The 16781-nt window shown below is 38.6% G+C and overlaps 1 protein-coding gene across 1 annotated transcript; it reads right to left on the reverse strand.

The window, feature by feature from the left end:
- Positions 1-308: 308 nt before the first annotated feature.
- On the reverse strand, positions 309-16714 carry pwwp2a (PWWP domain containing 2A). The gene is made up of 3 exons (XM_048604054.1): positions 16533-16714; positions 9504-11180; positions 309-985 (listed from the first exon to the last, which is right to left on the reverse strand). Exons 1-2 carry the CDS (start codon positions 16712-16714, stop codon positions 9518-9520), a joined length of 1845 nt encoding a protein of 614 aa, XP_048460011.1. The 3' UTR covers positions 309-985; positions 9504-9517.
- Positions 16715-16781: the final 67 nt, after the last annotated feature.

Genomic DNA, 16781 nt, shown 5'->3' on the forward strand with positions numbered 1-16781 from the left:
TTCCTGCTCCTCTGATGCTGCTTGGCCTGCTGTGTTCATCCAGATCTACACCTTGTTATCTCAGAGTCTCCAGCATCAGCAGTTCCTTCTATCTCTGAAGGCATCAGAAATATATTTTGAACAATCCGATGGTGTACTCTTTTATAATTGACCTTGTTCAGCAGTGTACGACTTTCTAAGGGGGCTCTTGATGCCAAGGTTCAAGTCTGTCATAGCATGTCTGAACAGTTTGATTAAAAATTATTGTAATGTTTCTTCAAGACTGTGGTGATTGCCCTCATCCCATACAATGCAAACATGAACTTGGGTGTGGGATTCAAATTATTGATTTATTGTCACGTGTACCAAAGTACAGTGAAAAGCTTTGTTTACGAGCAGCACAGTCAGATCATAGTAAGCAAGGATGTTAAAATCAAAAAGACTTAGAGGCATACAGATTACATTGCACAGGGTGTGCACTAGGCAGGATCAATGTTACCAAGATGAGCATTATTTGGGGCTAGAGAGTCCATTCATCAGTCTAATAACAGCTGGGAAGAAGCTGCTCCTGTATCATCTGCCTGATGGATCAGGTTGCAGATCATTTCCGGTGTGCAATGGGTCTTTGATGTTGGCAACCTTTCTGCAGCAGCAAGCCATGTAAATGGAGTCCATGGATGGAAGGTTAGCTTCCATGATGGTCAGGGCTGTGCACACCACCTTCTGTAGTTTCTTACGGTCCTGGGCAGAGCAGTTGCCAAATCAGGCTGTTATGCACTCGGATAGTATGCTTTCAGTGGTGTATCTGCAGAAGCTGGTGACGGTCCTTACAGACGTGCCAAATTTCCTGAGCCACTTGAGGAAGAAGAGGCGTTGTTGTGCCTTTTTGAATGTCACATCTCCACGTGAAGTCCAGGACATGTTGGTTATCTTCACTCCGAGGAACTTGACACTCCCCACCCTCAGTTCCATTGACGTTAATGGGGGCATTGTTCTGTTCCTCTTTCTGAAATCAATGATCAGTTCTTTAGTTTTGCTGACATTGAGAGAGAGATTGTTATCATTGCACCATGTCACCAAGCCCTCTATCTCCCCAAATTAGTTGTGGTAACTGAGAGAGTTCCTTAAAAGATCTATGGGAAATAAGCACGTTTTGCATAATTCTTTTCTGGTGGTCATAGATAACAGTAACATGAATGTTAAAGGAGTGGATACTGTGATTCAGTTGATTGCAACCTGTACCTGTAGCCCCAAAGACAAACTTGCCCCAGTTGCTTGGCCATCAAAATCTGCTGAGAATCTGATTAATGGCCCTTCTGAACAGGCCGTTTATCAACTATACGTACATCGACATAGTTTGGGAATTTGAAACATGTCACTGGCAGAGAAATTTGGGGCTGTAGTTATTTTGAGGGCATTTGATATGGGTTCTTTCAAATAATGGGGCTGCAGATGTGCGTACAAGTTTGTAACTACCTCCAAAGAAAGCTGTAGTCATTATCTCTTAGACATCCAGTGAAATTGGTACTTTGAATGTATGCTCGTGCTCTTCAGTGATGAGGCCTGCCCTACTTTGGCACTTTCTGAAATCCCCACATGACCTTATGGTCTAGGTTGTTGTGAAACTAAGGCACTCGTCTGAATCCTTTCCAACAGGTTCCCAAAAGATTTGTTTTGGAGCAAAAGAAGAGGTGAGGGGTATATGGTGATAATGGATAGTAGTACTTAGTTACTGAACCATGAAAATCTTGATGAGAATTATAATTAATGAAATATGAATGAAACTTTCTACTGGTTCTGCTCATCAGTACTGTAACTTAAATCATTAGAAACCCAAACAGATTTTAGAGTAACATTGTGTTTTTATACCTAGAGGAGTCTCTGCTCAATTTAAAAAAAAAAGTAAAAGGTAGTTGATCTCAGCACTACCAACTGCAGGCAAGATCAAGAAATATCTCTTGGAGCATACTCTGGGCCACGTGAATCTCATTCATCTGTTTTCTTAATAGTTCCCCATAAAAGACCCAACATCAATCATAATACAATCTAAATTTTAATCTTTTGAATATTGTTTTACACCACATTCTTAAAACATTCAATTTTATGCAAACCTTAAAGCTGAAATCACATAATTAAAAAGGTATTCAAGTCCACAAAATAATTGACAATGGGCTCCTTTTGATATGAAGACAAAACTAAAATGTGGACCATAGCTTAAATATTAAGCAACTAAGCAAAACCAGTGGAGAGCAAATACAGTACTACATGTAAAAAAAATCCCTGACAAATGGTTCAATTTCTAAAACTGAATTCATAATTAAAATCCAACTCTCAGGATTTATATAAAAAATAAAAAAAAAAGGACTACAGTACTTGTAAGAAATGTCTGGGTTCAGTTAACTGTGGACTCATCCAGTGACCACATTTTAAACAGGGCACATCACATGAAAAGAATTTCTAAGAAAGAATTCGCCATTTCAAGTGGGTCATATATACTTATGTCAGAAAAATCTCAACATGCATTAAGAATTGCAAAATCTTTTTTAAAAAATATCTTCCATTTTCCATGTGAGAAAGCAATGTACAATAGGTACAAGTGTCATGTTTATTTCAGTTATGACTACTCAGTCAAAATTTTTTTTCCTCTCCAGCAACCCTCCCCACAAACTCTGGACAAGATGACATATTGGGTGTCTGAACGTTGCAGCCCAACAAATGGCAGTGTAGTGGACATCTTAAGAAACAGCAGCCAGAACCTTTAGTGTCGACGGGCTAAAAAGGGAAAACAAACAGAGTCAAACAATACATATATAATTCCATTAAATCACAACAGGAATATTACATGCCAAAATGATAACTGCTGGTCCAATCTATTCAAGACGCCCCATTTAAGTACAGATCAATTATTGTGATTTTGTTTGAAATGGATGTCACCTCTTGATAATGTGTGCATACTAGTGAAATGCGATTTGAGACCTTTTCTAGCTCATAACCTATTGTTGATTTTCTCGATGATATGACTTTAATTGGGAAAAGGTAGACATCCTCCTTAAAGAGAGGAATAGTTGGCAAAGAATTCAATAATGTCTACACCGGAGCACAGAAAAAACATGCACTAAAACTCAGAATTACAATTCTTCAGATTTGAGTGGGAAAACATGGACAAATGTATCTTCAAGTTATTCAACCATAACCAGAAGGTTGATAGCACTTTAAGAAATTGTATATAGCTGTCAAATTTGTTGGGTTACGAATCACATCTGCAAGTTGAAAATAAAGTATAACTAGCATAAACTGCTAACCAAGTGAGAAGTTGCCCCCCAAAGAGTAATTTTTTTTCTCTTTCTCCAACCCCGCCCCAAAATACAGGATCTAATGGACAAAAGAAAACAACCGTTGAACAATAAGTGCCAAGTACTAGGTGGTATTTCAGAAATAGAAATCAAGTGCCATGCCTGGTAAGTATTCTAAATTACACCATGGAATGATATTAATTAAAACATTCTCTACAAATGGAGGATATAATGTTGACAAAAAGAAAGATTGGTTTAAAAAAAACTGACCATCTGTTCCCTAGTATAGAAAATACTAACTTGGCAAGAATGACTGTCCAATTTTCAGTTGAGCACGTATACAAATGACATAATCCTCTAGATGTGTTTTTGTGTAATTCCATTACAAGTTCCAGGAAAAAAAATCAGTGATTTGCCAACATGCAACATCATTAATACAAGCAATTGAAGGTAATGACTTATTCCGATATATTGTTAATCAGGGTTGTGCTACTTGTTTGAGTGCCTTCCATTTATCTCAGTCTCTCAACTCCAATGTGCATACCTATCCATGGACGGTATAGGTCAAACTTGAAAGTTCATGTTTGTATAGGGCTGGCTGAATGATTCCTCATCTAAGAGCCTTTCTGCTCTTCCTGATATACTTACCTCCTGAGGCCTGAGTGCATACGAATGTATATTCTTATGGTAAAAAGGTGCATCATTACATCTTGAAATTCTGAAGTACCATAGAAACTGTAGTAGAATGTTAAAACAGTGTGACATTCAAAATTTGTATTGTTAAATAATGTTAAATCATGCATTATACATATAGTACAGTACCTGAGACCAAGTAATTTGCTAAATAAATAAGATGATTATAGAATCCCGAGTGTGGAAACAGGTCCTTCGGCCCAAGTCCACACCAACTCTCGAGCATCCCACCCAGACCCATCCGCCTAATCTACATGATCCTGAACACTATGGGTAATTTTAGCATGGCCAATCCACCCAGCCTACACATCTTTTGGACTATGGGAGAAAACCTGAGCACCCAGAGGAAACCCACACAGACAGTCGCCCAACGCTGGAATTGAACCTGGGTCCCTGGTGCTGTGAGGCAGCAGTGCTAACCACTGAGCCATCATGCCACCCACAGCAGAAACAAGAAACCAGAGGGACACTAAATACAGTATTTCAGATGGAGTTTAGGTGGTGGTGTGGGTGTCGAATTTTAAGTTTTGCCAACTGAATTTTATAATTCATTTTAAAGTTATTACAGTATCAAAGGACCATAGGGCTGCTCCATTAGAGAAGAATGACTAGTCGTGAGTTTAACCTGATGGTCACTGTTCAGAAGGCAGGAACTGCCTGTAAACGTCATACTCATTCCTGCATTACCATTGTTACGTGAAGACTCGAGTAAAGATTATCGGCATCCGCAGTTCTTTTTGGTTTTTAAAAATTCAGTGTCCAGATTGTGTGTTGGCCTACTTCTTCCCCCAGCATTATTTGAACATTCCCTATATTTCAAACAGTTTGCTTTATTTACACGTTGGTATCCTTTATCTGCATGTCTGAAAACCATGATACAGAGGTGCCAGTGTTCAACTGGCATGGGAAGGGGAGAAATCACATAATACCAGGTTATAGTCCAAAGGTTTTCAAGTAAACCTGTTGGACGACAACATGGTGTTGTGTGATTTCTAACCTTGTCTGAAAACCAAAAAGACAAAAACTGAAGGTCTTTTTGAAAGCAGGCCTGAACAGACTTGTAGACATGCTGAGTTCAGAGTTTTGGAAAAAGCTTCACTTCTAGGTTCATTCAGGCCAAGCAAAGGTTTTTTCTTTGCCTGAAAGGCCTGAACTCAGCATATCGGGCTCTTCAGGGCTGAAAATACCTTCACTTCTAGGACTGTTCAGACCAAGTGAAGTCATCTCCCAACATCCCAAAGGGCCCATTATATCCAAAAACCAGTGGTCCTGAGGTTTTCAGACAAAGGATTCCTGACTTGTAAAATATTTCATTATTATTGTGCAGGCCTTTATAATGTGGAACTCTTTAGGCTTACAAACATTGCTTTGTAACACTGATTTGATAGCTTCTGTAATTTTCATTTTAAAAAAGTATGATAGTGCTAAAATATGCAGGTTTATTTCTCTCACCTAGACTAGAACTTCAACAGATTTAGAATTATTTTTCATACACTACAAATGCAATATATTCAAATCAGAAGGGTAGATATATTATCAATGAATCCGTAGAAGTAACTCATAACATTCCCTTCAACAGCAATGCATTGTCTTGCCAAAGCAAACTGATTTTTTTAAAACTTTCTGAATGATGGTGATGCAGCACTCTGATAATTTCCATTTTAATTCAGCACAGTATATTTATGAAAAGTTAGCAAAACAAACAGCATTAAGGATTATCTTACTGCAGCCATTTTCTTTTCCAGACTAGTAAAGGGGCATGTCAAAGAATTAAAGCCAAATTCCTTCACACTTCATAGTGAGCATTTTTAAATGTAACCACTGATGTAGCGCATCACAACCTACAACACAAACTTTAAGAAAATTTAGTACTTCACCTCAATGTTGGCATTAGTCTACATGTTCTCTCCTTTCTGTAACCTGGCCCAATTTCCAGGCTGCATGTGGAACTGTGGCATATAGAACAGGCTCACTATCAGCTCAACCATCATCTAACTCGAGGGGAATAAAGCTTAAGTAGGCAGATTAAAGAACTTAACCCCTAACCAATTGAAATTTAGTTTAGAATTCAAAAATCTTAAAATGCACAATAACATAACTGTTTATGTGGTAATGTTGACACTTTGAAAGTAATAATTTGAACAGAAATATTCAGAAAGATGGTTATTGCTCTGCACATTTGAGATTTATAAAGTTTAATCATTGAATTGGCAAAATTTTACAGAGGAAACATTGAGAAAAATGTTACTCTACATTGTAACTGAGAGGCTGGTCCAGTACTGTACACACTTCCAAGCTGAGTTTGCATGTTTAAAGCATAACAAAATAAAATGCAATATAAACTCAAGCAGCAAGGGGACTGGATGGCACAATTCTGGTCTTCAACTCCACTCAGCAATCTTGATCTGCTGACCAAACGTCCTGCATGAAAGGATTTTGCTTGACTCAATCCAGCAACTATGAACTTAGCTGAATTTTTGTCAGAAGCCCCTGGATGGCATGCAAAATTGTCATCACACTCCCAGTTTTGAAAAAAGTCCCCAATAACATTAGTACTATGATACGCTCCAGTAGCGGAGAGTTTTATTTACATTGTTTTAAAAAAGGAACTTAGCTAATTCTGGTTTTCCGTGAAGGAAGGGAACCTACTACTATCTTATATAGGTCAACACGTGAATGATGCTGCAGGATGGCTAAAAATTTGCAAATAAATGGCCTTTCTAAAGTTAGCTGTGACCTGATCAGTAGGCTTCTGAATATTGAAGAGCTTAATTTGCTAGTAGTAACATTGACTGCTTGTGTCTTATGTTCACAGACAGCAGCAGGAATTCACTCTATTCTTTTCACAAGAATGGATTTGGGTAACTGTTGCAATGACGATATTTTCATTGTTGTTATCTGTGATGCTGTAAAGTTACCACTGTCATAAACAAAGATTCTGCATTCTTTCCATTCAGCACTTCTCTCTTTGTTAGTGTCCAGAGGTTTTGCTACTTGAACCAACGTTATTTGGAAATGAAGATAGCTTTCATTTATGTACTGTGTCTTTTAAGACTACAGAATATCACAATGCCCTTTTACAACCAATAATCAGGTACTTTCGAAATGCAGTCAATGATAAAGGCAAACATGGCAATTAATTGAGTAGCAATGTTCCAGAGTCATTACAGAATTTGAATTTTGCACTCATTAAGACAAATGTCAAATTTCAAATTATTAACTTATGAACAGGAGTAAAAGGGTGGCAGGAATTATAAGGTCCCCATGCTCTTGGTAGTACAATAGAAGGTTTAAGATTTGTACATACTGCTTTGTTTTGCAGAAAACTCATGCAAGTGTATGAGTTATTACCTACGAAGATAAGCTGAGCTATCCCTTTCCTCAACATGCTTGTTGCTAAACCTACCATGTTTTCTATTACTGTCTACTAGACAGGAACCTACCTTTACCAATCACTATGCATGCTGGGAGTCAGCAGCTTCATTTGCTAAAACTTGAGCTTTAGATGAAATTTTGTAAATGAGGCCCTAGCCATTTGCTCAATTTGTAAACCGTTGCACAGCATTCTACGGGAGTAGCAACTATTATGAACAGATCACTATTATCAGAAACTTGAAAATGGACCTGAAAGAAGCCAGGTTTCTGTCATTACTGTGAAAAGATATTGCAAAAATTTGAACTTCAGGTTAAATGGTGTTCTTGTTATTATCAAGCTGTAAGGCAGGTGGTATTTTCCACCAACTGGATGCCAGTTACACAATTTAGCAATGTATTAATTTCAGTGCCAGTGACATGTTAGGTGCATAAGGCAATTCATCCCAATAATCTGTTCAAATCTAACAGATCTTCCTTCAAAAAAATAGGCAAGCCCAAGCTAACAAAATCCAAAACAATGGGTTAGTGATTCTGCAATTGGGTAGCACTTGCTGAACAGTGTGCTAACAGCTACATTATCAATTAGATATTTAGGAATGTAGCACTACCAAGAAGCAAGGTAGACCAGCTTTCTACAAATAAAATTGCTATGTTCAAACCTTACATCTTTTAGTAACTACCCAGGAGTTTGGAAAGCTTATGCAGATCCATGTTGCTTTCTCAATGGTAATAACTCAGCCAATCAGCAACCTTTTCTCCTGTTGTGTAAGTCATTGTGAATATTGGTAACTTCAAATAATGCATTTTTCCTGTTGAGTGCAAGACAAAAAACATGGGCAACATTTTCTTTTCCTTTCCTTTCCAGCAAAAGATAAACTGTTTTCATTGATGTTGCTCATGTAATGATAGCTTGTACATTTCCCCATCTTATCACTTAAATAGGAAGATGGACTAAAAACACTTCGCAGGTCAGGTACGTCATATGTAATGTTTCAGGTTAATAACATTGCAGCCATAGATATTTTTAATCAACCTGTTCAGAGATATTAATGACAACTCTGGAGCAGGTGGGACTTGAAGGCAGATCTTCTGGCCCAAAGTAGGGACACACCCACAGTGCCACAAGGGCCCTTTTCATCCATCCTAGCCCAACCCACAGATGCTACCTGATGTGCTAAGCATTACAAGCATCAGTGATAATTTGGTTTTATAGGAGGTTCGTTCCTGATTTGATGGCTTAATTTTGTAACAACCATTGCAGTTTTTTTAAAAAAAGTTCTAATCCTTTAAATCCAGCAATTGGATAAATGAATTCAAACTTTCATTGCAGTAACATTTTCAACAGCACATCCAAAATAGATGGTCTACAGTTGGTGTCAGCTAACCCACGTTTTGACAATAGTTCGTTTCAAACTACCCAGCTTGAATCACCGATTTAGACATCAGTTTTAAAGATTTTTTTTTAAAAAGCATAACCAGGAAAATCACAGTAAAGCATCCATACAGTATATTATGGAGACAATTATCAATGAACAAATAAGCTTGCTTCAGTTTTAACATGACCATACTTCAAATAACAGCACTTGAGAGTTGCCCAAAGTACATCTGCACCAATCAATCAATCAATTCCATGGCTCATTTTGATCCTTAGCACAAGAAAGAATTTCAAAAAGAAGCTTTTTAGAAGTGATAAAGTAACAACTACAAGGGCTGTCTCGATGTGTTGACTGTTTTGGAGCCAATTTTTAAATGCTTTTCCCTGTTGGGTCTAGGAGTACAAAAATTTCATCTTGAGCATTCTATTCAAAAGGACAGGAACTCCATAATAAAACAGCCAGCACACAGTCCTTCCAGGTTTCAGCTCCTACGTGTCCAACTTGTGAAATGTTTAAGGCAACTGGGCCTAAAGAAATTAGGGTCTTTCTTGGATTTAAGATTGGTTTATTTGTCCACCAAATTCTTGCCTTTAATGCTGAAAATTGATAAAGTGAGTAGATTTATACCCCCTCAGTGTTATAATAGCCAGTAGCCATCCTCATTTTAAAACTAACTTTGAATTGCATTCATTATACCATTGAGCCTAATTTGATGTTTTACAGTTAGTTATACATATTTAAATTTGGGCATCATTTTAGTGGAACCCCAGCCACTTGACTTGCCTACCTTCTTTGATGTTTTCATGTTTCAAACTGTGTCAGCAGGGCCCGCACCTCAGGTGTCAGCTGCTTTGCAGCCTTGGCTGCCTCTGTGATGGCCTTGCGGTAAAGGCCCTTTCTCTTCTTGTTAAACCGTGACTGGAAGTTTTCTAAAAACGGGGAGACTTGTGAAAGAGCCAGGAAAGATGTTGTTGGGGACCCAAACCATGAAATTCTGGCCTCCTGTCTTACTAAAAAGCCATTATCTTTCCGGCTCACAGTTATAGTAAGTATGCGGGCAGGCCACCAGGGGAAGCCGTAAATCTTGGCCCAAACAATGTCCCCTACACATATGGTCTTGCCATCTGGAGTCACACATTTAGAGACATTTTTGGTAAAGACTTTCACTTTCAAGGAATTAGTGAGCTTGTCTTCTTTTGAGGAGGAGGAGCAAGGTACATGCATGCTGCCTGGAGGAAAGTCAAATGTTTCAGTAGAACTACATTCTGAGTTGGAGGATTTTATATCATCTGCGCTATCACTACTACAAACTGAAAAGGCAGAAGAGTCGGATTTATTTTGACTGTAGGTCATATAAACAGTTATATTGCCTCCTCTGCCCCTTTTCCCCAATTGCTTTTCATCTTGCTCACAAGGCCATTTTATTTCCCTGGTGTCTTTATTCTCATCAGTGGACTGTTCCAACCCTTTTGTGGGACTATCTTTTTCAGAAGGCTGCTCACCTGCTGAGCGCGAAGAGGTACAGCGAGGCGGCGCTTTAGACGCTGTCTTACAGCTGCGTAGTCTATCAAGTTTAGCCTTGTAAACAGAGTCATTTTCTTCATTTCTGTACCTTTGTGGCTTTAAGCGAATCCGTGGAGGGAGAGAGCCGGAGTTGGTCGTTTGAAAGCGCCGTGTAAAGTGAACTTTTGGAATGGTACCACCAGAAGATGAAACTTCCTGCTGTTTCTTCTGAACTTTCTCTTTGGCCATTTTTAGTACTTCCCTGGCTTTTGAGTGATCTACATTCTTGTTCTGTAGCACTTTTTTGGGATTCAACTGCACTTTAGAACTATGTACTTGAGAAGAAATCTTGACTACTTTGCCCTTGCTTGTAGTTAGATTTGAAATTTTAATGACTGTATTTCTCTTCTGACCATCATACTGCGTTTTTGCTTCCAGTTTGTGATCTGTTTTTAGTCTCTTAGACATAGCAGGTGCACTGTCATTTTTTCGTTTCTTGTCCTCATTTCGAGAAGTGTCATTTGTGTTGCCACCCCTTCTCAACTCTTTTTTATCTGCAGAAATACTATTTTTGCATCGATCACATAGAACTTGTCTTGGTCGGAGTTTAATAGAATTCATTATGGAAGTAGACTCCTCTCTGAACATTTTCTTTTTAGGTCGTTTAATCCTTCTCGGAGGAGGTTGAGGTATGGACTGGTTATACGTGTGTCTAATAAACAGTGGAGGAGGGTAAGGTGCTCCTTCATAAAATAACGGTGCAGGTTTGGCAGTCCACAGGCTTTCAACCACACTAGGGTGTGCAGAGGGTACCAAAGATGCTGCTTCACAAGTACCTGCAGATTTTGAACTTTGTTGGATCTGTTGCTGGAATGGTTCACACTGAAGTTGCACTAAGTCAGTTTTATCCTTGTAGTCCCTTTTTGGAAGCACAGTCACAGGAATTCCATAGGGCCCAAACCTGAGAAGGTATAGCACAAATGGATTCAGTCCTATAATCAGGTTTTCACATTTTGCTCCAACTTTACTACCACAATTAAAGGCATTCATCTCCAAGCAACACATACTTTTTGTATTCTTCAGTGATTCACTCAGCTCAATGAGAAAGCTAAAAATACCACTTCGCAGACTGTAGTGCAACACAAGTGACATTGAACTTTTAACATACCACACAAAAAAGAGTCTAGAGCTACACTTTCTAAGAAAAGTCAGAAGGGACTAACTTTGATACATAACTGAATTGGACTTGCTCCTCTTCTGCCAGGCAAATATAGGATTATAAACATGCAAAAATATCCAGTTACATCTCTTTATAAACTGATACAGTTCAAGAATATGGCTTTCAAAAGGAAAACTTTATTCTAGTTCAAGGTCTTACACCAATCAAAACGTAGAAGATGTCTAGCAGAATGAAGTTCAATCCCATTGACAGCGACATCCAGAAAAGAGATGTGTGCAAATTTGTTAAACATTACAGTAAATGACCTTTCTGTTTGCTTACCTGTTAAGCTATCTTTTTTGTTTAACAAGTGTGATTTGGCAGAATTGCAGTGTCAAGTTTTCTATAATTTACAATGCTTTAAAATTTCCGATTTAAATAAGCTTTCATTTCTGAACTAGCAATTAAAGTCCAAAATGGAGATGCTGCAATAAACAGTAAAGTGCTGGGAGAATGTTAATCAATAATTATCTCATCCAATGATTTTTAAATATGATCTCCCTAATTCAATTTTATTTGTACATTAATTATAACTTGCAATTGGAGGTTAATTCAGAACATCAAGGAACCAACTGGCCTCAGTACACATTCTTATAAATGGTGCTTTGTTCAAAAATAACTACCTGCTAAATTGTTTATTCACGCTCTGATGTCAAGCGTAAGGAATTCTGGACTCTCCATCATAAAAATCAAACAATTAATAAAAGATGAAAGTGTCCACTGTGGTGGCAGAGCTGAGAACAGACTTTTTCTTTTCTTGAATCCCTGCCCCCTCTTGCCCATCAAAATGTCATACTTAGCCTCACACCACCTCTCCCAGGTGAAAACTTAAAAAATCCAACTCCTGATTTTCATATCTTGGCAATGATAAGTTAAAGGTATATACCAGCCTATGATCAGAGGATGGGATTAATTTAAACTACATTAGATTGTTCCACCTTGAGGCTATAATACCAGAGTTTTAATGCTGGATAGCTCATCACTGGCCAGTGTGATCAAACCTAAATTTCTTAGAATATTTCTGATAGCATTTATTCCAGAACTATGCTGAAGAACTAACTTTTTGTGTTAATAGTTCAAAGTCAAGTAACAATGATTCTTTTCATATTATACATTATATGAATTATTCTGTATGCTGACGAACAGGAGAAATCAAGGACAACTCATTCCTACTCTAGTTTAGCCTTTTAATTCACTTATGATTTTTCTGGACTAATCACAAACAGTACTTTCACTTCATCTTTCTTTCACACTTGCATCTATTTTAAAAAAGTTGCAATTTCAACAGTGAGAAAACTGTATACAATTGCAATTAAGCAGGTTTCCTAAGTCACAAATCAGATTAATGGAACTGAAAACTACTTTGTGGACTAGCAAATAGGGGATGATTCTGCAAATAGGGGTGGAGGAAAAAGTGAATGTTTGCTAGTCCACTGAATCAAAGCAGTTTGTAGATGATTCTGCAAATGATACAATATTATAGTTAACATTTAGCATATTTTTGGATCAATGACGTCAAATATATACTTGCCCTACAATCTTAGTATTTTACTCACTTTTTCAGAAGGAAATAAGCCAAAAAATGCATCAATTCTCATTACATCCGTTTCTAGAATAGATAAAAATTTCATCTTTGATGTTCTTCCAAAAATCACATGTTTCAACCTTTTACTTTTCTAGCAAAATAAATGGCAGTGACCACAGCAAAATGGAAGCCAGCTTTAGCCCATGGCTTTCATCCTAATGCTGGTGAAACACCAGCTATAAATGGGCATGTTATATCAGCAGAGGGGTAGAAGTCTCTAATACGAAGCATTCAAAAAACAGCTGAGTACTATAACATGGGGTACGAAACATTGCCTAATGTTGGAAAGATCAAGTCTTCATTACAGAAGATGCAGTAATGAAATAAAACATTAATGATGAAACAGATGTCATCTACACCTGTTCAAATGATACCCAAACATTTCGGGGGAAAGAAACCTATTTGGAAAAAGGCCTATAATTTGGTTCAACTTCCCTCGAGAATTTTATTCCAATTGTTTGCTTCCATCATCACTATTATGAAAGTCAATAATGTGACAGTAGACAGTAGTGCTTTAGGATGGACTGGCCCAGATTTGTTAACAAACAGGATGTTTCTACATAATGAAATTTTGTATAGTACACAAATGCAAATTAGGCTTGACTGGACAAATGCTTAAAAAGCTTACCTGTAGCCATTTGCATTTCTCAATGTTATATTTATTTTTAGGTTACTGTAGCACTAGTCACTGCAGTCTGGCTCTCAATTGCTTGTTGGTTCTGCTCCCAAAATACCATTCCTGGCAATGATAGGGGTGAAATGGCCAGTAAAACCAATTCTAAACTGTGACAAAAATAAGTTTTAAATAGAATTCATATAAAGTTTCAGTAACTGGAGCAAATAGCTACTTTAAAGAATCCTCCTTTCAACATTTATTTTAAATTGTTAAAAATTAAAAATGTACTTGAGAGGGAAGTTGGTTCTTTATTTTACAGCAGCTGAGACTGACTAGAAAAGCTGAAGACAATGGATTATGCTAAATGAATGAGCAGTTTTTCTTAAATTCATTTGAGGATGAAGACTTCGAGGGCTGAGCCAGCCTTATTGCTAAACCATAATTATCCTTGTGAAAGTGCTAGCAACCTTCCTCTCCGAACCACTGCAGTCCATTTGGGTAGGTACACCACTAGTGTTGTTGAAATCTTGGAATGCCCTCTCTTGTGACAGTGAAGGAATTGCAATAAAATTTTAAATTAGGATGGTGAGAGGCTTTGAGAACATGTAGGTAATGGTGTTCACATGTATCTGTTGCCTTGTCCTCATGGATCGTAGTGGTAGTGAAATTGGAAGGCACATTCTAAAGCAGACTTTAGAATTTTTGTAGTGCATTTTATAAGTGTTACATACTGCTGCTACCATGCATCAGTGGTGGATGTGTTGCCAGTCAAGCACTTTTTGTCCTGATGGTGTCGAGCTTAGGGTGTTAATGGAGCTGCATTAATCCAGGTAAGTGAAGAGTATTCCATCACATTCCTATTTGTGCCTTGCAAGATAGTTGACAGGTGTTGAGGAGTCAGGGAGAATTACTCAGTGTAGAATTCCTAGTCTGAATCTAGATTTCTTAGAGCTTAATTTTAAACGAATCATTCCAAGGACACAGGATGGCTGTAATGCGAAATGGCATATGGCACATTGATGGAAGTGGGTGGCTGCTCTTGATGTTGGAGCCTTAGTTTCTGGCTAACTAAAGAAAAACTAATCTAACAGTAGTAAAGATTGACAATAGCGGTTTGAAACAAAACATTTAATTCCCCAGCACATTTTCAAAAATTCATTCACAAGATGTGTGCGTGGCTGGTTAGGCCAGCATTTATTGCCCATCCCTAATTGCTGAAAAGACAGTTGAGAGACTATATTGCTATGTGTCTAGAATCATATGCAGGCCAAATCAAGCAAGGAAAGTAGATTTCCTTCCCTGAAGGCCATCAGTAATGGACTTTTTATGACAGAAGTTATAAACATAAATTGCTTAAAAAAAACTCAGCAGATCTGGTAGCATGTGCAGAGAGTTAACATTTTGCGTCCAGCAAGCCTCTTCAGAACTGAGACTAAAGATGTTAACTATTTTCTCCCCACAGATGATACCATACCTGCTGAGTTTCTCCAGTGGTTTTTTTGCTTCAGATTTCCAGCATCTGCATTTTTAAGTGGTTAATAGACTAGCATATTTTACAATTCCAGATATACTTTTTAATTGAATTCAGATTTCACCATCTGCCATGATGGAATTCAAACCCATGCCTTCAGAACATTATAACCTGGAGTTCTGGATTACTAGTGCTGTTACCACTATGCCACCACCTCCCATCATTCAACCTTTTATTGTAATGCGCAGAAAATATCCCAAAGTAGTGATATTACACCCAAAAACTTACCATCCCACATGAAAAAATACAAACAAATTATACTGTAAGAAATGTAGCAGGGAACCTAAATTTATTTTGTTCTCTGGTAATAGGCTGGTTTCAACAGTGCATAGGAGGTTTAAGCTGCCCCACCTACCAGAAGACTTTCCCAACTCTTGATCCAAGAACAGCACATATTACTATGTTGGGTGGCATTTTGGGCTCTCACCAGGTTGGGGTTGGGGGGAGAAAACGACACACAGAAAGGTTGACTTTGAAAGCAAATCTGGAGGCCAGAAAAAGCCTTGAGACACATGAGAGCTTGACCTGAATGAATAATAAGGGGCTCAATTTGTATTTTTGTTACAGAAGAGTAGAGTCAAAGTTTGTGTTCAGAGACACACATTGTTAAGTATAACCAAAAAGATGTATTTAGTAGCCTGGCTAACTTCTAACATGAATGAGACTGCATCACACTGTTTCAAAGTATACACACAAACCCTGCCTAATGTCGAGGTGCAGCACTTTCTTCCTGCCACTCAAACATTACCAGTGACTCAAAATTCATTTTAGAGCGATTTAATGCGAATTTAAAAATCATTGCAGAAAAGAGTTACAGGTACTTCAACTCATTCCTTAAAATCTGCAGATCGAACTTGTCTCATTTGCAAAACCACGTTATTAACCTTTCGAGAGATGCAGATAACCCCTAAATTGAATAAGTAAATCCAAACAAAATTAAAAAAAGGCATCGGGGGAGGAGGTTCATACTCTCTTTCTCTGCATTTCTATCTTTTTTGGAAAAAAGTTGGGGGGGGTGAAGACTGATGATGCATTGAATTTGGGCGGGGTGGGTGACTATGCTGCGGGAGTTGCTGGAGCCTGGGCTGGGCAGGGCAGGGCAGTGCCCCCACAAACCCCCCTCTCTCCCTCTGCACGTCCTCTAGCAACGCAGCGACCACAAGAGCTCCAGATGCAGCAGAGCGCGGAGATAAGGTGCAGACCGCTATCGCCTGCTGCTCTAGGCCCTTAGGTGGGCGCTTCACCTTCACCTGCCCCACCATCCACTCTCCAGGTGCAACTCCAGGCCTCTCCTGCCTCTGGGAAGGGAGGTTTCTTTTCTCTCTCTTTCTACCCGTTATTTTGTGTTTTATTTTCCCGTACCTTCTGGAAATATCCATTAAAACCCCTGAGAAAAGCTTCTCTTCGAAACGCAGGGACACTACCAATGCGTCGTCCACGACGTGATCCACCGTTACCCTAACTTCGGAACCTGCTAGGAGTTTCAAGGCGGCGGCGGCGGCGGCGGCGGCGGCAGCAGCAACGCCAACACCCGCAGCCGCCATTTTGCTTCCTGCCTGTTCTTGAGCGCCGTTTCTCCTCTGCACCCACTCCACTGTTCCCCGGCCTGGC

The sequence above is a fragment of the Rhincodon typus genome, chromosome 12, assembly GCF_021869965.1.
Source record: "Rhincodon typus isolate 14 chromosome 12, sRhiTyp1.1, whole genome shotgun sequence".
Lineage (NCBI taxonomy): Eukaryota > Metazoa > Chordata > Chondrichthyes > Orectolobiformes > Rhincodontidae > Rhincodon > Rhincodon typus.

Bases quoted from the DNA above. Each gene is read 5' to 3' on its own strand.
- pwwp2a (XM_048604054.1), bottom strand. From the start codon at position 16,714: ATGGCGGCTGCGGGTGTTGGCGTTGCTGCTGCCGCCGCCGCCGCCGCC. The intron at 11,181-16,532 runs GTACGGGAAAAT...ATACCTTCTCAG, and splicing joins TTAATGGATATTTCCAGAAG to GTTTGGGCCCTATGGAATTC.